Genomic DNA, 19734 nt, shown 5'->3' on the forward strand with positions numbered 1-19734 from the left:
GCCTTTCCTCAGCCAAGGTGCAAAGACCCTACAACATAAAGCCATTTGCTCAACACCCCTTTAATGTGGAAGGAAGTTTGAGCCTACAATGCCCAGTGAATAGCCCAAATTATGGGGACTGAAAGCCTGCTGTTGGTCTTAGGACCATTCAAAGGTGATTAGGGATATTAGAACAATGTTTGGGTACTGGGGGTCTGAGCACTTAGGTGAATATTTAAAGTATTAAGCTTGAGATTTCTTTTTAATTTGTTTTTACCCCCTCAGTGACAGTGTCCTGATGGAAACAGAATAAGCTTGGTAGGATAGAGCCAGCTCCTGTATCTGATAATCTGCAGGTTGTCCTGCTACTCCTTGAGAAGAGAGGATGGTAAAGCTTATTTTGGGGAACAGTCATAGGTCTGATAGTGATGGAGGGAGAGGCCCACATGAAGAGATACAGGCAGACAATGAATTTCTGCCAGGCTCCTTGGTCTTGGCTGGCCTTCTACACTCAGCTGTGTCTTGGCTGTTTCTACAGGAAAGAATGCCAAATGCAATAAGTTATGAAATAATTGGGTTTTGTTTTGTAGGTGGGGGTTGAATTGATGTCTTGTTTGGAAGCCAGTGGCTCTGTCGCCATTAGCAAATAGCACCATGCAGTAGGAGCAGATCTGCAGAGCAAAGAAGCCATGAAGACCCAGACAGACTTCAGTTTTCAAACCAGCTCCATTCTAATACCATGTGCAGGAAGTTTTGCAAGAACCTTGCAGCAAATGAGGAGACCAAACATTGCATATTAAAAATGTCAACAAAACCTTTCAATTTATCAAGAATATTTCTGGGGGGTTTTTTGCCAAAACAAAGACTTCAAAAAGACATGGCATATATTATGAGACATTTCAATGCTGTTGAAGCTGTTCGGATTTTTTTGTTTTCAGTCATTTCAGCTGAAATTTTGTTTGATGATTCTTGAGGTCATCTGGCATTCTATTTAAACCAGTTTGTGTAATTCTTGTTAGTTTCAAAGAGGTTTATACATAAAACTGATCTCTTTATAACCATTTAAAAACATATCATTATACCTATTTCTGCTTGCACAAGAGAAAGGAAAAAAAATCCAGTGCTGCTGACTTAACTTTCTTCTTCTGACTCTTCTGGTGTGTGACTAGGGAATTAGTCATGACACATCTGCCTTGGCTGCAGGAAACAGGGACAGGAGGCAGCAACAAAGGCAAGATGGGCATTTGGGAGCTGAGGAAAAAATTAGGGATCACATGCAGGGGAGAAGCCCAGCTGCAATGAAAGGCGTGTGTGAGGCTTGTGCAGAAGTTGTTTTTTGGGAACTAAGCTTTGCACTCTCTGAAGGCTTTGGATATTGTCAAGTGATAAAGGTGGGGAGGAAACATATGGCCAGGAAAGTTTATAGTCCAGGATGCTGGTTATGGAGTAGTTTGTCAGTCAAACATCAGGAATAAAACATTCATTAGCAAATAACTATTGACAAATAAATTGTAATATGCTGTTTTCATATCAGAGAAATAATCTGTACATATACCTTGCCCTCTTAATCTAATTTGGGGTCTTATTTCAGTCTGCCTTTAAGAACACAGATTTGAAAATTTCTTTTACAGATTCCCGTACCTGAAAAATGTAAGTTGGTTTTTGGACAAATGAAAAATATTGCTAAAAAGGATTGAGTGTTATGGAATATTGTCAGTGTTGATTTGGGTTTTTTTAGAAAGATGAAATCAGAAAAGTTTTGGAGTTATCAGGATACCAGATAGTTTTCAACTGTCTATTCAGGTGCCTGTTTTCAAAAGAGAGGCAGTGTCAGAGAGCCAGAAGTTTGTGTGGACTTTCTCTGGGCTCAGAAAAGGTATGCAGTGAATTGTAAATACGCATATGAAGAGCCGCCCTTAGGTGGATTGTGAAACATCTGGGAAAACCTGTGTGTGACCAACTCATTTTTCCTTGTGATTTTCCAGGTTCCAGAATCTGCTGTGGTCCCGAAAAGCCTTTGTGGACAGTGTGAAGGTCTATAACCACAGCTACATCTACATGCCAGCCTTCTCCATGAAAACAGGGACAGGACCCTCCCTCCGCGTCTACTACACCCTGGAGGATTTTGGTGCCAAGCAGGCAGTCCTTTTTGCCAACCCCAACTTCCTGCGGGACATCAGCAAGTTCTGGAAAAGCAAAGGTATTCACGCCAAACGCCTTTCCACAGGGCTTTTCCTGGTCAGTGCTGCCCTTGGGCTGTGTGAGGAAGTAACAATTTACGGCTTCTGGCCGTTCTCAGTGGACCTGCATGGGAAGTTTATCAGCCATCATTACTATGACAATGTCCTGCCTGACTCTGGATTCCATGCCATGCCAGAGGAATTTCTACAACTTTGGTTTCTTCATAAAAGTGGTGTACTGAGAATGCAGCTAGAACCATGTGAGGACCCTCTAATCCAGCCTTCAGCCTGAGGATCATAGGAGTTGATTTGGGAGATCCAATAGTTTTTAATTTCCATGCTCTCCAACAGAGAGTTCTGTTTTATGTTGGTTGTTTTTAAAGGGATCTGCATGGACCATAAAGATGCTACTTGAACGCCAAATGGAATATGTCCTTATTGTTTAGTGCTTAATGGAATTGGGAGGGAATTAAATGTATCTCTCAATCAAGTCCATTCAGCAGCAGTGGGAAAACACGTCAGAAGCAGCACAGCTGAACTTTCCGGGGACGTTTTTAAGTGACAAGTGTAAAAGGGCATTAAGGCTCAGAGAATCACCGGGCCACTCACAAGCTTTTGCTGACAGTGCCAAATATGACTACCTGTTCCAAATTCCATTTCATTCCAGATCAGCACCCTGTAGAACTTCACTTTTCCCTTGCTTTTTTCCTCTGTTTGGGTGTGTGTGTGTGTGTAGGACAGCATGTGTGTGTCATTGACTCTTTGTTTCTTTTTGTTCTATTCGTTTTTTGTTTGTTGGTTTGTTTTATCCACACCCCCTCCCCCTCCCTGCCCCCAGCAGTGGAAGGAAAAGGAAGGGCTTAAAAGCCCAAGGGCTGAGTACCATCAGCCCCTCTGAAGACTCTTGGGAGAGTGAAGGTGCTAAGAATCTGGTTAGAATGTCATAGGAATGCCTTGCTACTGGGGATGGATAGACCTATGTGTTGTAGGTTTTATTGGGATAGTTCAGGTCATTGCACTTACAGCTATACCGGTGCTGTAGTGTGGGCAAGAGCTGGTTAAGGCAAACTGGTCTGAAAAGAAAACATGTTACAAAACCACTAGTGAAGTGCAGCCTGATTTCAGTGCCCGCTGCAAGATTTCCACAGTGACTTTCAAAGCAGGGATGGTTCCTGACCTGTTTTGCTGTCCAGCCTTAGGGATTAATTCTGCATTCATTTGGACTCCAGATGTTCATGGATTGTTGAGGGTATTTGAGGGGTTCAGTGGCATGCAGAATGAGGTTCTTCATGTGCTTATAGCAGGAAAGTTGCAGAAATGAATGTGTCATTTAAAATTAGTCAAAGCTTCAAAAATCGTTTCTCTGCATATGACTTACTTTTCTGCTTGGATTGTAATGTTAGCCTTAAAGACTTGCACTTCTCACGTGAGATTGTCTCTGCTTAAAGAGAGTCTGGGAAGTAAAACAGCCTTTGGGAGCACTGAAAAGCTGCACAGCCAGCAAGAAAAAGGAAAAATTAGAAGGGCATGCCTTATGTAAGGCATCTCTGCTTGCAGTGGTGAATTCCATCAGTGTGCACATGCCTGAAGGACTGTTTTATTTTGGGTTATTACTTGGGCAGCAGATGGTCCTCTCACCATGGAAATGAGAAATCTTTTTGTTTGCTTGCTTTGGTTTAGCACTGGAGGACAAGAGGAGAATCCCAGCTCAGTCTGTGGTGCAATTTCAGCTGCAAGGTATTACCACCATTAACTTGAAAAATCCAGATCAGTGTTCTCTTTCTTATTATCTTATTACTGAAAATCTAGTCAAGGTGTTGGAACAACAAAACTGTCATCAGCTTTCCACAACAACTTCCTGTGCTATTCTAGCTCTAAAGTTCTAGTATTTTCGGGGATGTGTCTTCTCATGTGTTGATAAGGTCTCTCCTTGTAGACTACCAGCTGCAAGTTCTATAGATACAATTAATTTTTTTAAGAAGCAAAATCCATGGCTCTTTTTTAAATATGAATAATTCAACTGTCTGTGTAGGACACTGGGGAAAAAATAGTCATGTTTTTCTTTTTAAACTTATGTTTCATAATAAAAATTTTCCTTTGGAATATGGGTATTCCAAGCATAAAGTGGACACTGTTTCATAGGATCACAGGGCAATGCTAAAGGGTAATGTGGAGATTTTGGAGTGCTCTAGTTATTGTTCTGATAAAATCTGAATGTACCTCATAGCCCGTGTTATCTTTGTTCATGTTTTTGTTAAAAGTACAGTCAGCACACTGATGGAACATCACTTGATAATTCATTCCATTTCATTAGTGCGTTACCTATGATGTGGGGACTCAGTGGCAAAAGATTTGAAAGTAAAATATTTTCCTTGATGCTTGTTATGGCAGAATTTGACTGAGCTGCCTTTCTTGGAGACGAAGAGGTGCCGGTATGGTTTTTATTGGGTGCATCAGGTTTGCGCTGTTTAGTGCTTTATAGATTGCATTATCTGTGAAAACAACAGTTGGAATATGATGTGCTAAAATGGCACTTCAGCAGGATGCCAGCATTGCCTTGAGGGCAAGAGGGAACAAGGAGAGAAGGGGGGAACTGCCTGTTTGCTGGTCATCTTTTGGTATTTTTACCAGTACTTAGGATTAACTTCTGAACCTCTCTTACAGCTCTCCAACCCCTTGGAAATTATTTGTTCCATGTGTGGGGAAAATAATTGGATTAGAAGAACAAGGGGAAAACAAATATTTTTGTAGGAAAACTCTGTCCAGTGTTTCGTATCAGTGCCCTGGATATCTGGAGGTGTTGTATTCCCCACCTCTCTCTGTAAGACTGAACCTGAGGCCTTCGTGAGTCCCTTCTGGTGTCTGCAGTCCTGATGTTTGCTAGGAGATGGCTTCCAAGGAATTATGGGGGCAGGAGAGACCCAGGCTGTGTGTGATGTGTGGCTGATATTGGAGAAATTTATAGTTCTGGCTCTGTTCACATTTACATATAGTGAGTATAACTGCATTGTACAAAGGCAACCACATTTGATGAGGAAGTAATGGCTTCAAGGGTAAATAATTTTTTATAGCTTCCAGAAGACTGGCAGTTGAGAAAAGGAGAGAAACAAAAATAAATGCTGCTTTTGAAATGCAAAATCTGTTTTGGCTGACTTGTCAGTCCATGGAAACACTGGCCAGCAATCGGCCTTTTGCCCAGAGGTAAAAAGGGATGCAGGAGAGCACTGCAAGTCTTTTGTGGCAAGAGCAGTCAAAAAGACAAAACCAAGCAGCTGGGCGATGCAGTCGCGCTTTGGTGTCGCTGGCGAGAACGCTGCGTCTTCCCCGAACGTCCCACATTAGGATCCAGCTCTCCCAGAGTCGCCAATCCCTGTCAGGGGCACACAGGCAAGACCACGAGGGCATTCGCGCAAGCACTCTCAACCACCGGTGCGGTGGAGGCACACACACACTAGCAGTCTCAGAACTGCCGATCGGAAATAATGGAGCAGGAGGGGTCTCTCGCATAGAATTCCGACAATTTATTCCAGGGAGGGTCCAGAAGTGAAAGACCTTGAAGGCAGAGGGTTCCACTATAATATAAGGGGAGGTACAAGGGGTGGACAAAGCAACAAAGTCCAATCCAGTAAGGGCCAGGGTGCGGGGAGGGTGCAGACTGACGATAAAGGGACCAATGAGGAAGGAGGGGGGAGAGGCAAAGGATAGAGAACCAATGGGGTGTCAGGGTACACAGAACCTTCTAGATAACATACATATTAACAGGGGGAAATACATATTCAAAGAAAAAGGGGAGGGCCAATGGGCCAACTAAATATAGTCATTTGTGGGTACTCACTCTAACCCAGGGGGAAGATGCTACACCTCGGAGCTGGCCCACCATTGAACCTCAGCTGATCTCGGGCCTTGCGGCTCCCCAGCTGGTCTGGTGGCAGCCACAACCACCGCAACAACTGAGAACATAAGAGTGGCTGTTACCTGACAAAAATGTTGGAGTGAAAACACTCCATCCATGTGGAGTGTGGTGCTTCCCTTCTGGATGTCTTGGAGGAGGGCAATTCATGTGTAGGATCACTGATATGAAATACAGCATTGCATGGAAGGGCCTGAGAATGTATCCACCTTCAGGAGGGAGGTCATTGCTTGTGTTGCTATATTTTCAGTGAAGTCTTTTGAAATCTTAATATTTGTTAGTGAAATTCTCTCCTGTAGCACCTCTTATTTCCACTGCCAGTCCCTGAATTTCCCTGATAGTATAGCTAAAACTGCACAAATCTGCCAGGTTGAAAGCTGCTGCAGTTCATCTTCAATAAAAACTGGTTCAGGCTGGCTAAATGATTTGTTAATACTCATAGTTATTAATTTTATCATAGAGCTGACAAGGGACAGAAGTGCTGGAATATTGCCCTGCCTGCATAGGAATCATTGTCCTGTGTTTGTAAGTAGAATAAATTAAATACCTTTACAAGAAAGGTATGCACTGAAATCACTCTTGATACAATCCTTTTGAGGAAATCAAGACCAATTTTTGAACTTGTGATAGAACTATGTAAACCTTTCCCTCCTTGTTGATTGGAAAGCCTCTGGAGCTCTTTCTAAATCAGACAAGCAAAACACAAACCAGCAAAGCAAAATCCTAGAGAAGGGAGTGGGAGATGTGCTCGTGAGAATAAAAATACCTCTAATTTTGTCACAGACCTTGTTATAGTGCTAAGAACTCTTGCTCATGAATGTTGTATTTTTATCTTTTTGCTGGAATGAAGATAACTGGTTTGGTGTGAGGCAGCTACTAAAGTCAAAGGTCTAAGCCTCTGTTACAACTGAAGTTTTACAGAATATAGAAATATTGGCTGTTTTTTCAACTTGACTAACTTTCATCTTTTTGTTATTTTTCTCAAAATCATGTTGCTATCTAGGCAGCTGAGTTAGCACGTCTGAAACTAAGAGCTGAAACTAAGCAAAGCACCTGCTTTTTGAAACTCAGTGTCCTGAAATGTGGTAGTTACGGAAAACCATTCCTGGAAACAGCTTCATGAATACTAACTTAATATCGGGCTCATCCTTGCCTGTGATTAAGGAGTAAGGGACCTTTTGATCTAGAAGTGAGGATAATGAAGGAGATTATAGCAATCTCACCCTTTGCTGCCTCTCTGACTCTTCTTCAGCTTAATAGATCAGTAAGTATTGGAAGAAGTCCAGGTGATAGGAAGGACAAGCTGTTTTTTCCTGCCATTCCTCTCAAAACACGGATATAAAACAGACTAACCAGCTGCTATCTTGAATCATGGCCTCCTTTAGGAAATCATATGGTGAGGTTTCCATTAGCCGATACTTCCAAGTAAGCAAAATTCATCAGGCTTTGTCCAGAAATGCCTACTCCCCATCTCCATGGCTGTTTGAGAGGTGTTCTGGGTACTGTACCTGTCCTGGTGTGCAGTGACCTCCTCTTAACGTGGACTTGTATTTGTGCCCCAAACCATCATCCTAAAGGATCTCTCTTCCCTGTCCTTCCAGATGACCTCTCCCCTTGGGGATAGAAGTGTGATTTTTAAAAATCCAGCCATAAGGTAGCTAATATATTTTGTTATTTGAACCAGCTTTTCTTTTAAAGTGTTGACATACCCACCAAGAGTTCAAAATAGCTCAAAATAAAAAATACTACTTCAACCAGGTGTTGGTAATTCCCTCACTGGAGAAGAGAAAGAGGATGGAAGAAGGATGTGTTTTTCAAGGCAATTGTAAAATAATATCTGTTTCCTTGAATTCCCATATTTTATCTCTTGGAATCTATCATATGTTTGACTTTTTTGTAGTTTCTGAACAGAAAAACTAATAAAATACTCAGAATTCTTTTTGTTAAATATTAACAAACACATTTCCCTAAGTGGAATGCAAAGAGCCAACAGGAGGCTTAATGTATTCTCCCTGGCTGACATTTTTTTGGCAGCAGTGAGAACTTAAACATCTACTTATCCCTTTCTAATTATTCATTTTCATCAGTTTTTATTGCAGCAGGTTGAGCTCTGGTGTATTCTGCCTCTTCAGCTTAATGCATGTGCTTTAGAATGAATCTCACTCTGCTTTCCAGCTGTTGTGGGGGGCGGGGCGGTGGGGGGGTGGTGGAAATATGTTGCTAATTGAAAATGCTTGGGTAGGTTCTGTACAACCAGAAGAGAGGCACTGCCAGATTCAGGCTTCTTCTGGCCATTCTGAGTTCTCTGCAGGACTGTGAAGACACTCCAACTGTGGCTGTGAGGCCCAGCTGTGCGGGACAGAGCAGGAGCTGGAGCTTTTTCCCTGGTGGAAACGGCTGATTGTTCCTTGTGGCCACTGCTGTGGCTTTGCCCAGTGCCTACCGATGCCACCCTGACTGGGCTCAGGACCAGGGGATGCAGCTTCATGACCAGCTCATGATCCCAAATAATTACCCATGGCATGGTAAGCCCTGTCCTGCTTCACAGTCAGAAGTGCTGGGCTTACTGGAAATTATGGCCGCTCATCCCTTAGGACACCAGCCTGCTTCTAGCAGCACTTGAAATGCCTGGCAAGTCTCAGAAAGGCCTATTAAAGCTGCATCTTAAATTACTGTCTGGGTACTCCCTCTGCTGTGGAGGGGATCAGCTTTCTGCTGAGCTGAATATTTATCCTGTCCGGGACCTTCTAAGGCAAGGGAACCTTTAGCACTCCGACCCTGTGGAATTTACTATTACTTGATGTCTTCACCTTCCAAGTTAAACCCTTTTTTTTCCCCTTTTATCCTGGATTTAACTCCTGTGAGTGACTCCAGAGTGAGTTTAAGAAAGCAGCACCACTAGTTCTCGGGATTTATGAGTACGATGGTGTTCAGTAAATCACTAAAGTACCTTTTGGACAGTTCCTGCTGATTTCTAATTGTATATTCAATTAATTGTTTCTCTCAGATGGGACCCATAGCAGAGATGAGTTGCATCTTTTTCTGTTTATTGGAAGGAAACAATTACAGAAGCTTAATACATTTCAAGCTAAATTCTTACCAACAGCTTAAGGAATCTTCCTTCTGCAGAAGCTTTGTTATTGTGTGATTATCTCGGTAGTAAATGAAAATTTTTCACTGAAAATAAATGCATGGAGGAAAAGCAATTTTGATTAAAACTGCGTAATCTGGAGTACTGAGACCCCAATTCAAGCATCTACTCAGGTGTCTCCAACAGATATTTTGGTGTTCTGCAAAAGTGCCATAATTACAACTTTTTTTTCTTCTGTGCATGGGTTTTTATAGGAAATGCTTGGCTTTTTGTTTTTTTTTAAATAAGCCCTCCATATCCTGAAAATAAACACTCCTTCTTCAGGAATGCAAGTTTTCTTTTTGGGTACCCATCATATGCAGAGTAAAACTGCCAGAAGATGTCCAGTTTTCAGGAAAATGCTTGTTTGGAGTAGTCTGGCAGGACTCCTTTGAGCATGTGAGTTGACGCTGCCTCTTGAGCTGTAGAGTTTGGGCAGATGATACAGAGTGTGCTGCACTAATAGGAAAAAAAAGATATTTTAGCCATAGCTCTGCCTGCTGAGTGATACTTCTTCGTTCTGTGAGGGCCCTTCAAGGACTCTGATCCTACAGATCGATCATGTGTTGACTGGTTTTAAAGGCCTGGACTTTGTACTGAAAACTGCAAGGAGCATGGAAATGCCTGGAAATTATGTCCTTTAGTGTATTATCATTTGGTCACGCTGCATGGTTTGGCCTGTTACAAAACATATGCATAAAAATAATTCTATCTGAGTATCCAAAAGCCATCTTCTCTGAGACTTGCATACAGGAGGAGGTCACTGGAAGGTGACTGCCTGATGCTGCAGAGTGCAAGGACTTAAAACACTGCTGTGGTCTTATTTCTATCAGTAATGAAATCCCCACTGAGGCAATATTGGATTAGGTCAGCTCTCAGTGCTCTTGAAACTCCCACTCCATAAGCATTTCCAAGAATTGTTCCATGCAAAGGCAGAAACAGAAGATTTTTTTTTCTTGTTTATGCATGTCACCTTGCATTGAAAATGGAACAAAGAGTCAAACAGAGCTCTTACTCTTTTCAGAAGTCTCTGGAGACTCCCTTAAAAATAGATAGCACACAGTTATATAAATATAAACAAAATAGTCTGAAGTTTATCGCTCAGATGCTGGTTAATATCTTGAAGAATTACTTTCAAATCATTTAGAGGAAAAAAATTCAAAAATTTTACATGTGAAAAATATCCCCTATTTTTTTTCTCCTAAAATGCACTAATAACTAAAGAAACCATGTTAAGAGATCTGTGAATTTCCCCAGGTTTCCAAATTATTCTGCACTTCTAGCTTTGCATTCAAGTCCATACTTCTGCAAGATTTTCAATTCTAGATTATCCCATGTGGTGTCCACAGACTAAAAAAAAAAAGTTATACTCGAAATGTAGTCAAAAAAAGAAAAAAAACAAGCGCAGGATGGAGGTTCAGCTCTTCTGAACTCTGTGACCATTTATGTGCTGCCATTTAGTAGTGGTGGCCAAAGAAGTAGACAAATATTAGAAAGGAGATAAAAGCACAAAATGACACAGTATCTCTGGTAAAGGTAACGGGATGGAAGCATAGGTTTAAATGCTTGGAACCCGAAGTTATTAATAGATGTTCAATCTTTATTCTTTTGCTTCTCTTTCCCTCAATTCTTTTTGAACTGGGGTGAAACTTGCTGTGTTCACAAGTTGATTAAAATTTTCTCTGCACTACATTGAACTTTCCTCTTGCTCTAAACATAAAAAGTTAACAGAGAGACAAAAACCACTTAAGGTTTATCAGTATTTGTATGCAGCATTTTACATCTTCCTAGTAGTAATTACTCTATTAACTCATAATTAGATGAAGGCTCTCCTATTTCCACTACTACTAATCCCAGAGTTTTGAAGTCGTTCTTTCTGTGGTGATTACTCTGTTAGGTGAATGGAGATTACTTTCAGCTCAGATGTTGTGAGAATTAATTAACTCATGCTTGGAAAGTAAAGTGAAAAAAAACCCAGAAATTTTATTAAGGTTATCTGTTTTGAACAGTGAAAACAAGCAAATGAACTACCCTTTTTATCTGAGTGAATTTATGCTTTTGTGATAAAATCCTCCCCCATTCTTAGGAACTACAATAGGAGCATTACCTTCAGGGTGCACCTGGATTGCAGGACAGGGAAAAGCTGTGCATTTTTTATGAGAAAATAAGGTTTTCTCCTCTCTGCCACACCCCTCAATTTATAAACCAATTTGTCTGCTCTCTTTCACTGTTCTGACTCAATCAAATCAATAGAATTGCCTGGATTTTAACCAGTTGATTGTTCTCAAACCTGAGGGAATTCATCCTATGAAAATTTTAAATTATTTTAAAGCACTGTCAGGTTATGATACTTAGTCAAAGGTTCCTATTCTGTAATCTACTGATTCTTTTTTCCCCACAAGTATAGACCTTGAGCAGTTTATGCTGTTGGTTGCTTTTGTAAGGCAAATACCTCACTGCATTTCAAACTTCTGCCACACTAAGGTGTCAGATTGGAATCAAATAATGATCTATGTCATGTCCTTGTTTCATGGAAGTGATCCCTGAGCTGCTCGATCTGTCAAGTGTGCTGTATGAGCCAAGTAAAAATGAAAAAAGGATTTTTCTACACTGGGAAGCTTCACCATTCACTGGCTGTAACTGAGAATTAGATATCCTGAAGTAATTTATTGTTCTTGATGGATCTGATGTCTGCAAGTGTTTCCACTCATTGTCAAATAATTCTGTTAGACTTTACTGATGGAATGGGATGATCTTTTCCCCGTGCTTATCAACTGCAATTCTTCTTTTCTGATAGTGTTTGCAGGGAAGAAATCCTTCTTTCTTCTCTTTTTTTAAATGACAATTTTTATCTAAGGCATAATTCTAATCTCACATGCTGGTTTTCTTAAAAAAGTTGGTCTTATGCTTTTTTTTCTGTGTTGTGCACAATATTATCTTTTCATAACTGTACTTATGTTTTCAGCAATGAAATCTCTACAAATTATCATTCTCTTTAAAAACAGAAAGATTTTCTGGCTTTCATAAACCCCAGTCTGGCTGTAAAGTGTCTTTGGGTTTTATCCTAAATTGAACACAGTGACATTTTGAATCTTTGGAATATCTTAGTGCACTCATAGTCAATCAGGTGTCAATAAAATAGAAATTAATTATCTGAAATAGCTTTCAACTTCAGTTAGAAACAAGAAGTTTTCTCCTTAATAAGGGCCTGTAGCTGCCGTGGTGCTATTGATGCCTTAAAAAACCTAGAAATAAAACAATACACTTTCAAGATAATATTAGTGTAGGAGGTAATACAAAGGCTGGTCTTTCTTGGAGGCCTCTAGGGGCAGACATGGAAAATGTCCACAAAATGCCCACCCCCCCCCCCCCACCCCCCCCCCAGGGTGAATACAGTTTTATAAGTTTGGCACGTTAGCATAATTGACAAAAATCACCAATTAGAGACATAAGGGGTGAGACGATTTCCCCCGGTTCAACTCTTTCTGAATCCTGCCTCCCCCCCACCTTCAGACAGAAACTAAACTTTGTTTATAAAAATATGTCTCGAAGAGCTAGTCTCAACCTTGGGTCCTAGGGAGAACCAAGATAGGATAGGGGCCTTGGAATTTATTTTGTCTTTTGGGGAAACTAGCTAGAATACAATAATAGGCTGCAGAGCTACAAATATATGTGTAAAGAATAGAGAGAATATATATAAAAGGAAAAAGGCAAAAATAAATTTGGCGTCATTTCCCCCCCTTTTTAGAGACTAACAAGACTCTACTTTGTCTAGTCTCTACTCCATATTTAACCACACCACTTTATCATACAGCCAACTATTATTTAAATAATAACTACAGATACTAGTGGTATGAACAGTTCATTTTATCCAGGCCCAGTTTGATAACCATGAGGTGATGGTGTCAAACATATATTCAAAATTCAGTGGGCCTTTTGAAAGCTACCTGATGTAGAATTTGAGTTTGCTTTCAAATTTCAACCAAATCCTTAATAATTCTTTCACTCTGATCTACATAAGAACAACGACTAGTGGTAATGATTTTGCAGCTAGTAGGAAATTGAGAGTCATTCTGTTTTGTAAAACTATACCAGACAAATCATTGACTTCTTCTTGTAAGGCTGAAATTGGATCTGAAATTTGCTTTTCAATATGTTCAATAATCCTTACTGTGATCAAATACTATGTTTGGAATTACTGTCCCATGGGCACAGGCCCTATCTTTATCTAGAGGCAAAACATACCAGACTTCATTTTCACATATTCAGTACCACCCTGACAAGTTGTTCTCATTAAGAGCTTTTGGATACATTTTGAACTGAAACCACATGCAAATTTTGGAACCAAATCTGAACCATGGTTACCAACTGTGCATATAACAGGCACAAAAGAACAATTTAAATCACATCATCCTGATTTGTATCAGTCTCTGTTTTCCAGTTTTTTCAGGAGCAGAGGTCTCTTAACTTTGGAGCAGTGAATTCAGGGTTCCCTGCCAGCAACTCTGGCTTCAGTGAGGGTAGTCAGGACTTCGAATGGTCCTCTCCACTTAGTTTGCAAGGGTAACTGTCCCACCATTTAACATAGAGCCAGTCTCCAGGCTGGAATGGATGGACAGATGTGTCCAGTACTATCAGTCTGGGCAATGCGATGAATCTCTGAAGCTTCTGCAAAGTGGAAGTTAAAGCTAACCCTAATCCTAACCTCAAATAATAAAAACATTCAGCATAAATACAAGTATTTTTTATTTTCATTTTATTCCTCATGGAAGTTACAAGGACTTCTAAACTTTTCTGTTTCTTACACATACCAGACACCTGGCTTTAACCTGTGTTAATGCTGTTTCACACTCTGGCTATTTCGAACGCTCCAGAGAAAAGCAGACAAACAAAGACACCAGGGTGCCTCACTGTGATGTTTTTCTAGAGTGGTACATTGCTCTGATAATGAACTGTGAAATGTAGCATGTGGATGATGATGAATGTAAAAACATGCATGTGTTTTTATTTGAATGTCATGTCCCTGAGATGGATTATTAGTATGAGCTCTGTAGTGTAAAAATACTGAAAAGAGAAGGGAAGAGAAATGGAAAGAAGATATTTCTAGCAGGTTTTGCAGTGAACCACATCCCCTTTTGACTATTTTTCCTTCTCAGATTCGGACATGGTAATGTGGCCCTTACCATTATGATGGTAATAAACAAACTGCTCTGTTCCTAAAGTTAAATCTGCTTCTTTCCAGCACTCTAACGGACAATCTGTTTGCATTTCCAGCACATCCGATTAATTCCCAGGTGTGGGCTTGTGGGGCTACACTGACTGGGAGATCAGTCAGGCTCACTGGTCATGCCACGCCACGTGTTTCCTGCCCACATCCTGCATGTCTGTCCCTGTGCCAGGAGATAAGTGACTGTGGTTTGGTACATTCTAGCTTATGGCTAGAAGCTGAAGTGCAAACTAAAACTTTGTGAATTCCCTTCTATTTCTTGTAGGCACAGCCACAACTTGGGGAAGTTTTGTGCTTGACAGAACAGAAATGGGTTGGGCAAAGGTTTTTCAAAACTGTTAATTTTGCATTTACCTCACTGAGGTATTTACAAGAAGTCAGTGATTTCACAAGGCACCAACATTTGTTGTTGGAGTTGTAGCCATCCTGAATATCTGCCCAGCCAGGGCACCAGGGCATAATCACTGGGGTTATCCCAACTCCCTGGTGTTTTACTTTGAGAACAAAATATGTTATCTGAAGGCAATCAGCCCAGGAAGCACTGCTTGAAAGCTTCTGTTTGCTTTGCCCGGTAGTTGCAAGGTCCCAGCTGTCACCTTCCCTGACCTACCATCTGTACATCTCAGACCTCCTGCTTTGTAGCTGACCCTGGCTGTGAGAAGGGGCAAGGCCTCCTGGTGCAGTACTCAAGGAAGTGCCGCTTGGATCAGTGGTGCTACCAGAACTTAAACAGGTGTTGGAAAGGAGCTCAGTGTTTGGATAAAACAAGGTGATTTGGGATCAGTCTGTGGTTTACAGGAATGCTGGTATGCAAAGCCCTGGCAGGACAGACACAAGGTTTCTCCTGGCTCTTTAGGGACTGGGCACAGTTGCCATTTTTGCTCACTCACACAATATTCCCAAAGGAGCCGTGTGATGTGGGATATCAGTGTTAGCTGGTAAATTCTAGTACTTTCATTTGCGTTCCTTCTTCTCTTGCCCAGTTTATTGAAAAAATGTGATGGTAATGTGGTAGTTCAATGTCTTGAGGTGATTTTAAAGTAGATAAGCAAACAATTATGCCTCTGAGATTGCATAATACCATGGATTTGTTTTACCTCCAGTGCCCAGCGTGTAATACTTATTGTCTCATTTCTGATATGTGTAAGCTTTACAGGCTGGATATCACGTCCAAATGACAGGAGCACTTAGGTGAACATCTCAAATCATTGGTTTTTTGGCATGATCAGGAGCAAAGGTACTTGTGTGGAGTGTGTTAAACATCCCAAACCGTGATATTGTTCCAAGTCTTGTGATTAGGGCTTCGATCTAATTCACTCTCCAATGTAGCAAATGTTTGCTGTCAGCCAACACAAGGACTAAGGGAATCTCTTTCTTTGCCCTGCAATAATGTATTTTCTATGATTATGTCTGTAGAATTTGTTCATTTTTCAAGTACTGTGCAGTGCTTCTTTGAAGAATGTCCCTTTTTCAGATGGTTTCATGGTGACTGTACCCCAAAATGTCTAAATGTCTCTCAATAGCAAAAATTGCTTTGTTATTGAATGTATTATTTATTAACAGTATCTTGTCTTTTTCTAGTTGCATTTTACAAAATGTGCCACAACCACCTCATGTGATTTTTATAAGGAAAGTCTTATTTATAATGTTTGTGCAAGTGGATGGAAACAAATAATGATTTTATAGTAGCCCATGCCTTTTTTCATAGCTGCTGAGTCTTAATGAGCATGATCAGAAAGGACAGGCTCATTGTTTAATTTAATTTTGATGGAGTTTTTCAAAGTTAACTATTACATTATTCATTATTTGAAATTAATTATCTTAACAAATAAATATCACCATTTTAAGAAATGAAAAGAGTATTTGTGAGGCTTCTTTTTCTTCTCTGTTCCTCGCTCTCTAATCCAGTATGTCCAAACAATCAAGGTAATTCCCTGTTCCTCTTTACATTTTAAACCTCCCCACCCCAGCCCCCTTTAAAAACAATGGAGGATAAAGGGTCAGATGATCCTGGCCACTGCAGGGACAGTTGGAGTAGGGTTCCTCGGTCTGGTAAGTACCAAAAAGCAAAGATCTCTCTTTTCATTTTATTGGAAGGTTTATCCATAGCAAAGGTGGTTTCTGCTGCGGTAAGATGGGAAGACAGATGTTCCCTTTCCTTTATCCATGATGGTTCTTTTTCAAAAAACTGTGTTTCAAGATGAGCGGGAGATCATTTAACTTCCAGTTTACTCAGGTGTGGGCAGATATAAATTGCTGAAGCCAATCAAGGATAATATCCCAGTGATTATGTTTATGCTAGAAATTCTCAATTATGCCTTAACTTTCCTTGTTTCTCTCACATATTTATTTCCTTTCTCTAAATGCATGTTTCTACACAGTGATTAAATGAGAGTTCCTCATTCTTCTTGGTTAATAGTTCTTAGGGTTTTTATAATATACCATCTCCATCAAGGTCACTCTCTAGATTTCTTCCTGTTTCAAGGAGGGTTAGATGTCAGTGGGGGCTCAGAAAATGCGAACTCCCTGCCTCTGACAATTTCTGCCAGGGGAGCTCTCCATGGGTGGAAACTTCTGTGCAGGTTCTCTCTGTGGGTGCTTCCTTGTGAAGGCAAAATTGCCTTGAAAGGTGTCCAAGTCCTTGAAGGTACATTTGCACTTTGAGCTGGTGAAGTGCTACTTGAAAGGGATGTCTTGCAGTTTTTCCTTCTGGAAAGGAATCCTACCTTAGTTACACTGATCCCCCAGGTATTTTTGTTTAGTCCCGTGCCTCTTCTTCCTAACCCTTTAACCTTGACACTGATATTCATTCCTTGTATGAAAATGTTCTGTGAAAAGGCAAAATGTTGTCAGTATCAGGGCCTTAGAACTCCTTCTGTCTGGCTTTGACAGGAGATGCTTGAATGTCATTGGGGGGGTCATGGCTGGGACAAGAGAAGCACATCCAATGCAGAAAATTCTCTTGGTATCTCACTTTAAGGGCTCTTTCACCCAGATTTCCAGCCCATTATCAGGTACCCAGCTTGGACAGCCTGGTGTGGCTGTTATTTTTTGGCTTCTAAGTATCTATTTCCTTGATGTGCTTTTCCAGTTCATCCCTTCATGGCATTTTAGCAGAAGTGTTGCACATCTTCTATTGTTTGATCTGGGTGTCTGGTAGAAAATACACTCCTAAATGCAAAGGTCAGCTGGCAGAGAGAGCTGCAGTGGTGTTGATGACAATGAGTTAATGGAGATATTCCCATCTGGTGCAATTTTGCCTAGCTCTGTTGAGAGGTTTTGTGGAGTTGATGCATCAGGCACACCGGGATCTATCATCTGGCTGGGACATTCTGCTTGAGCCTGTTCAAAAACTAGATTTCAGCCTCCATCAGGTAGCAGATGATGTGCAGCACATGCTGTCTTCCTAATGACCACGGAAATTGTATGTAACATGAGTGACAACTTCAAGAAGAAGATTTTCAGAAGACCTGGGACTTGGGACAAAAACCTTCATTTTTGATTTCTGCTGCGGATTTTTTCCTTACCCCCTCAAACTGATCAACCACTTTATGTCAAGTTGCTGCTGTTTGTCGACGAGGACCAAATCTTTGCAGTCCCTCAGATATTAAGGAAAAATATTCTTAATGTACTTCAAAAATTTTGGCAGAGAGAATTGGAATCTTGAAAGAAACAAGCGGCCCTGCCCAGAAGTTCCTCCAGTTGGACACTAGTCCCAGGTCACATTTTGTGTTGCCATATCTGCTTAGAGAATATTTTAAGTGTGCCACAACCATGGGATACTTCATTATGTCCATCTTGATTAAACTGCTACTTCATAAAATATCCTCCTGTATTGTCCACTCAGGTTGGTAATTAAACTTCCCATCACGTAGTGTGGCTTTTCCTCGATCTATCCATACAAAGGCCTTGAGTCTTCTCTCCTCCAGACAGGACGCCCTGTTTACTTACTGCTTTTGATGAAAGCCATCCAGCAGCTGTGATTATTATCCCTGTTGTTCTTTGCTCTTCCCTGCAGTCTTTTCTGGTCCTACTTCTTTCTTTTTGACATAAAAGGCTTAGAATTCCATCGAATCTCAAGTGCAAGGTCTCTTGTCACTGTTTTCAGTGGTTGTCAAATCAGGCCATACTCATCTCCAGCTTTTAGCCTCTTCCCTGAAAACCTCAAGATCTGCAAGTCTGGTGGGCTAAGCAACTGAAATTAAAATTTAAAACGACGACATTTTTGCATTTTCGTTAATCTAATTGTTCTGTTTAATTTCTGTATACATATATATCCTGCGGTTTGGTGAGAAGGCTTCAGATATCTAAAGTAGACTTCTGACTAAAGAGAGATTTATACACAACCCCTTTGGATATCTGGGTATTTTCAAGAAAGAATGTTAGGACTCAAGGACTTAACTACTTTCCATGAAAAGGTCTGCATGGGCCCCTTTTGTAAAGGCCATCTGGCCTTTTGTGAAGAACCAATTTAATTATCTTGAAAGATACTGGGAAGTGGAATAATTTGCTCTGGTCCACTCTGCTACAGACTCCTTTTATTTTGTGGGCATTTAACAGGGGTAAGATTGTAATGTGCTTTAGACCCTGTCCTTTTCTCAAAAATTTTGATCCAGTTCTCAAAAAGATCACTGTCGTATTTTCAATATTTTGATGTCAGTTCATCTACTTTGTATTTTTCCTTTATTATGTACCCATAACTGAGCAAAACCCAAGGTTTTCTTAACCAGTACCAGCAATGCATAGATCTTACAAAACAGTTTAAAAAAATCAAGTACTTGTAATACACTGCCAAAGAAAAGGCAATATCACTATAAAAGAAGATCCTAGATAATTTTCATGCAGGATTTATGCATCAATTTCTTGGAGCTTTGTATTCACTATTTAGAATTACAAGTGGTGATACTTGCAGCTCTACTTGTTGAAATTAATCTGTACCCATGTTATTATGCAAAAATATTTCATAAGACATAGAGTACTTTCCCAAAAAGGGAATGTTTTTATACTGTGTTATGCAGGCTTACTACCAAAAAACGTTATAGATGATGAGGAAAAGCTTTTCAGAATCCCTGTTTTAGAAATTATCTGCCATGATATTAAAAATAAAATACAACTGTGTATGCTGAATTACCATCAGACTCTGTGTGGTGTTTAAATTTAAAAAGAAGTATTCTAAAATAGAACAAAATACTTAAAAATCAAGCGAGTGTAAGATTTTCCAGTAAGGAGATGAAACTGAAAATATGCATGTGAGCAAGAAGACAAAGTTCAAGATAGTTCAGTTGCATTCTCTTGTAACAACCCTGTG

The 19734-nt window shown here is 40.4% G+C and overlaps 1 protein-coding gene across 2 annotated transcripts in view; it reads left to right on the forward strand.

Moving 5' to 3' along the window:
• Window positions 1-19557, forward strand: part of ST8SIA1 (ST8 alpha-N-acetyl-neuraminide alpha-2,8-sialyltransferase 1) — a 126586-nt gene extending 107029 nt beyond the window's left edge. For both annotated transcript variants that reach the window (XM_048300123.1, XM_048300122.1), the window contains one exon: window positions 1965-19557. In XM_048300123.1, the coding sequence (XP_048156080.1) occupies window positions 1965-2451 (487 nt within the window). In that variant the 3' untranslated portion in view covers window positions 2452-19557. The remainder of the gene's footprint in view (window positions 1-1964) is intronic.
• The last annotated feature ends 177 nt before the right edge of the window (window positions 19558-19734 follow it).

Source organism: Corvus hawaiiensis, chromosome 4, assembly GCF_020740725.1.
Source record: "Corvus hawaiiensis isolate bCorHaw1 chromosome 4, bCorHaw1.pri.cur, whole genome shotgun sequence".
NCBI classification, from domain to species: domain Eukaryota; kingdom Metazoa; phylum Chordata; class Aves; order Passeriformes; family Corvidae; genus Corvus; species Corvus hawaiiensis.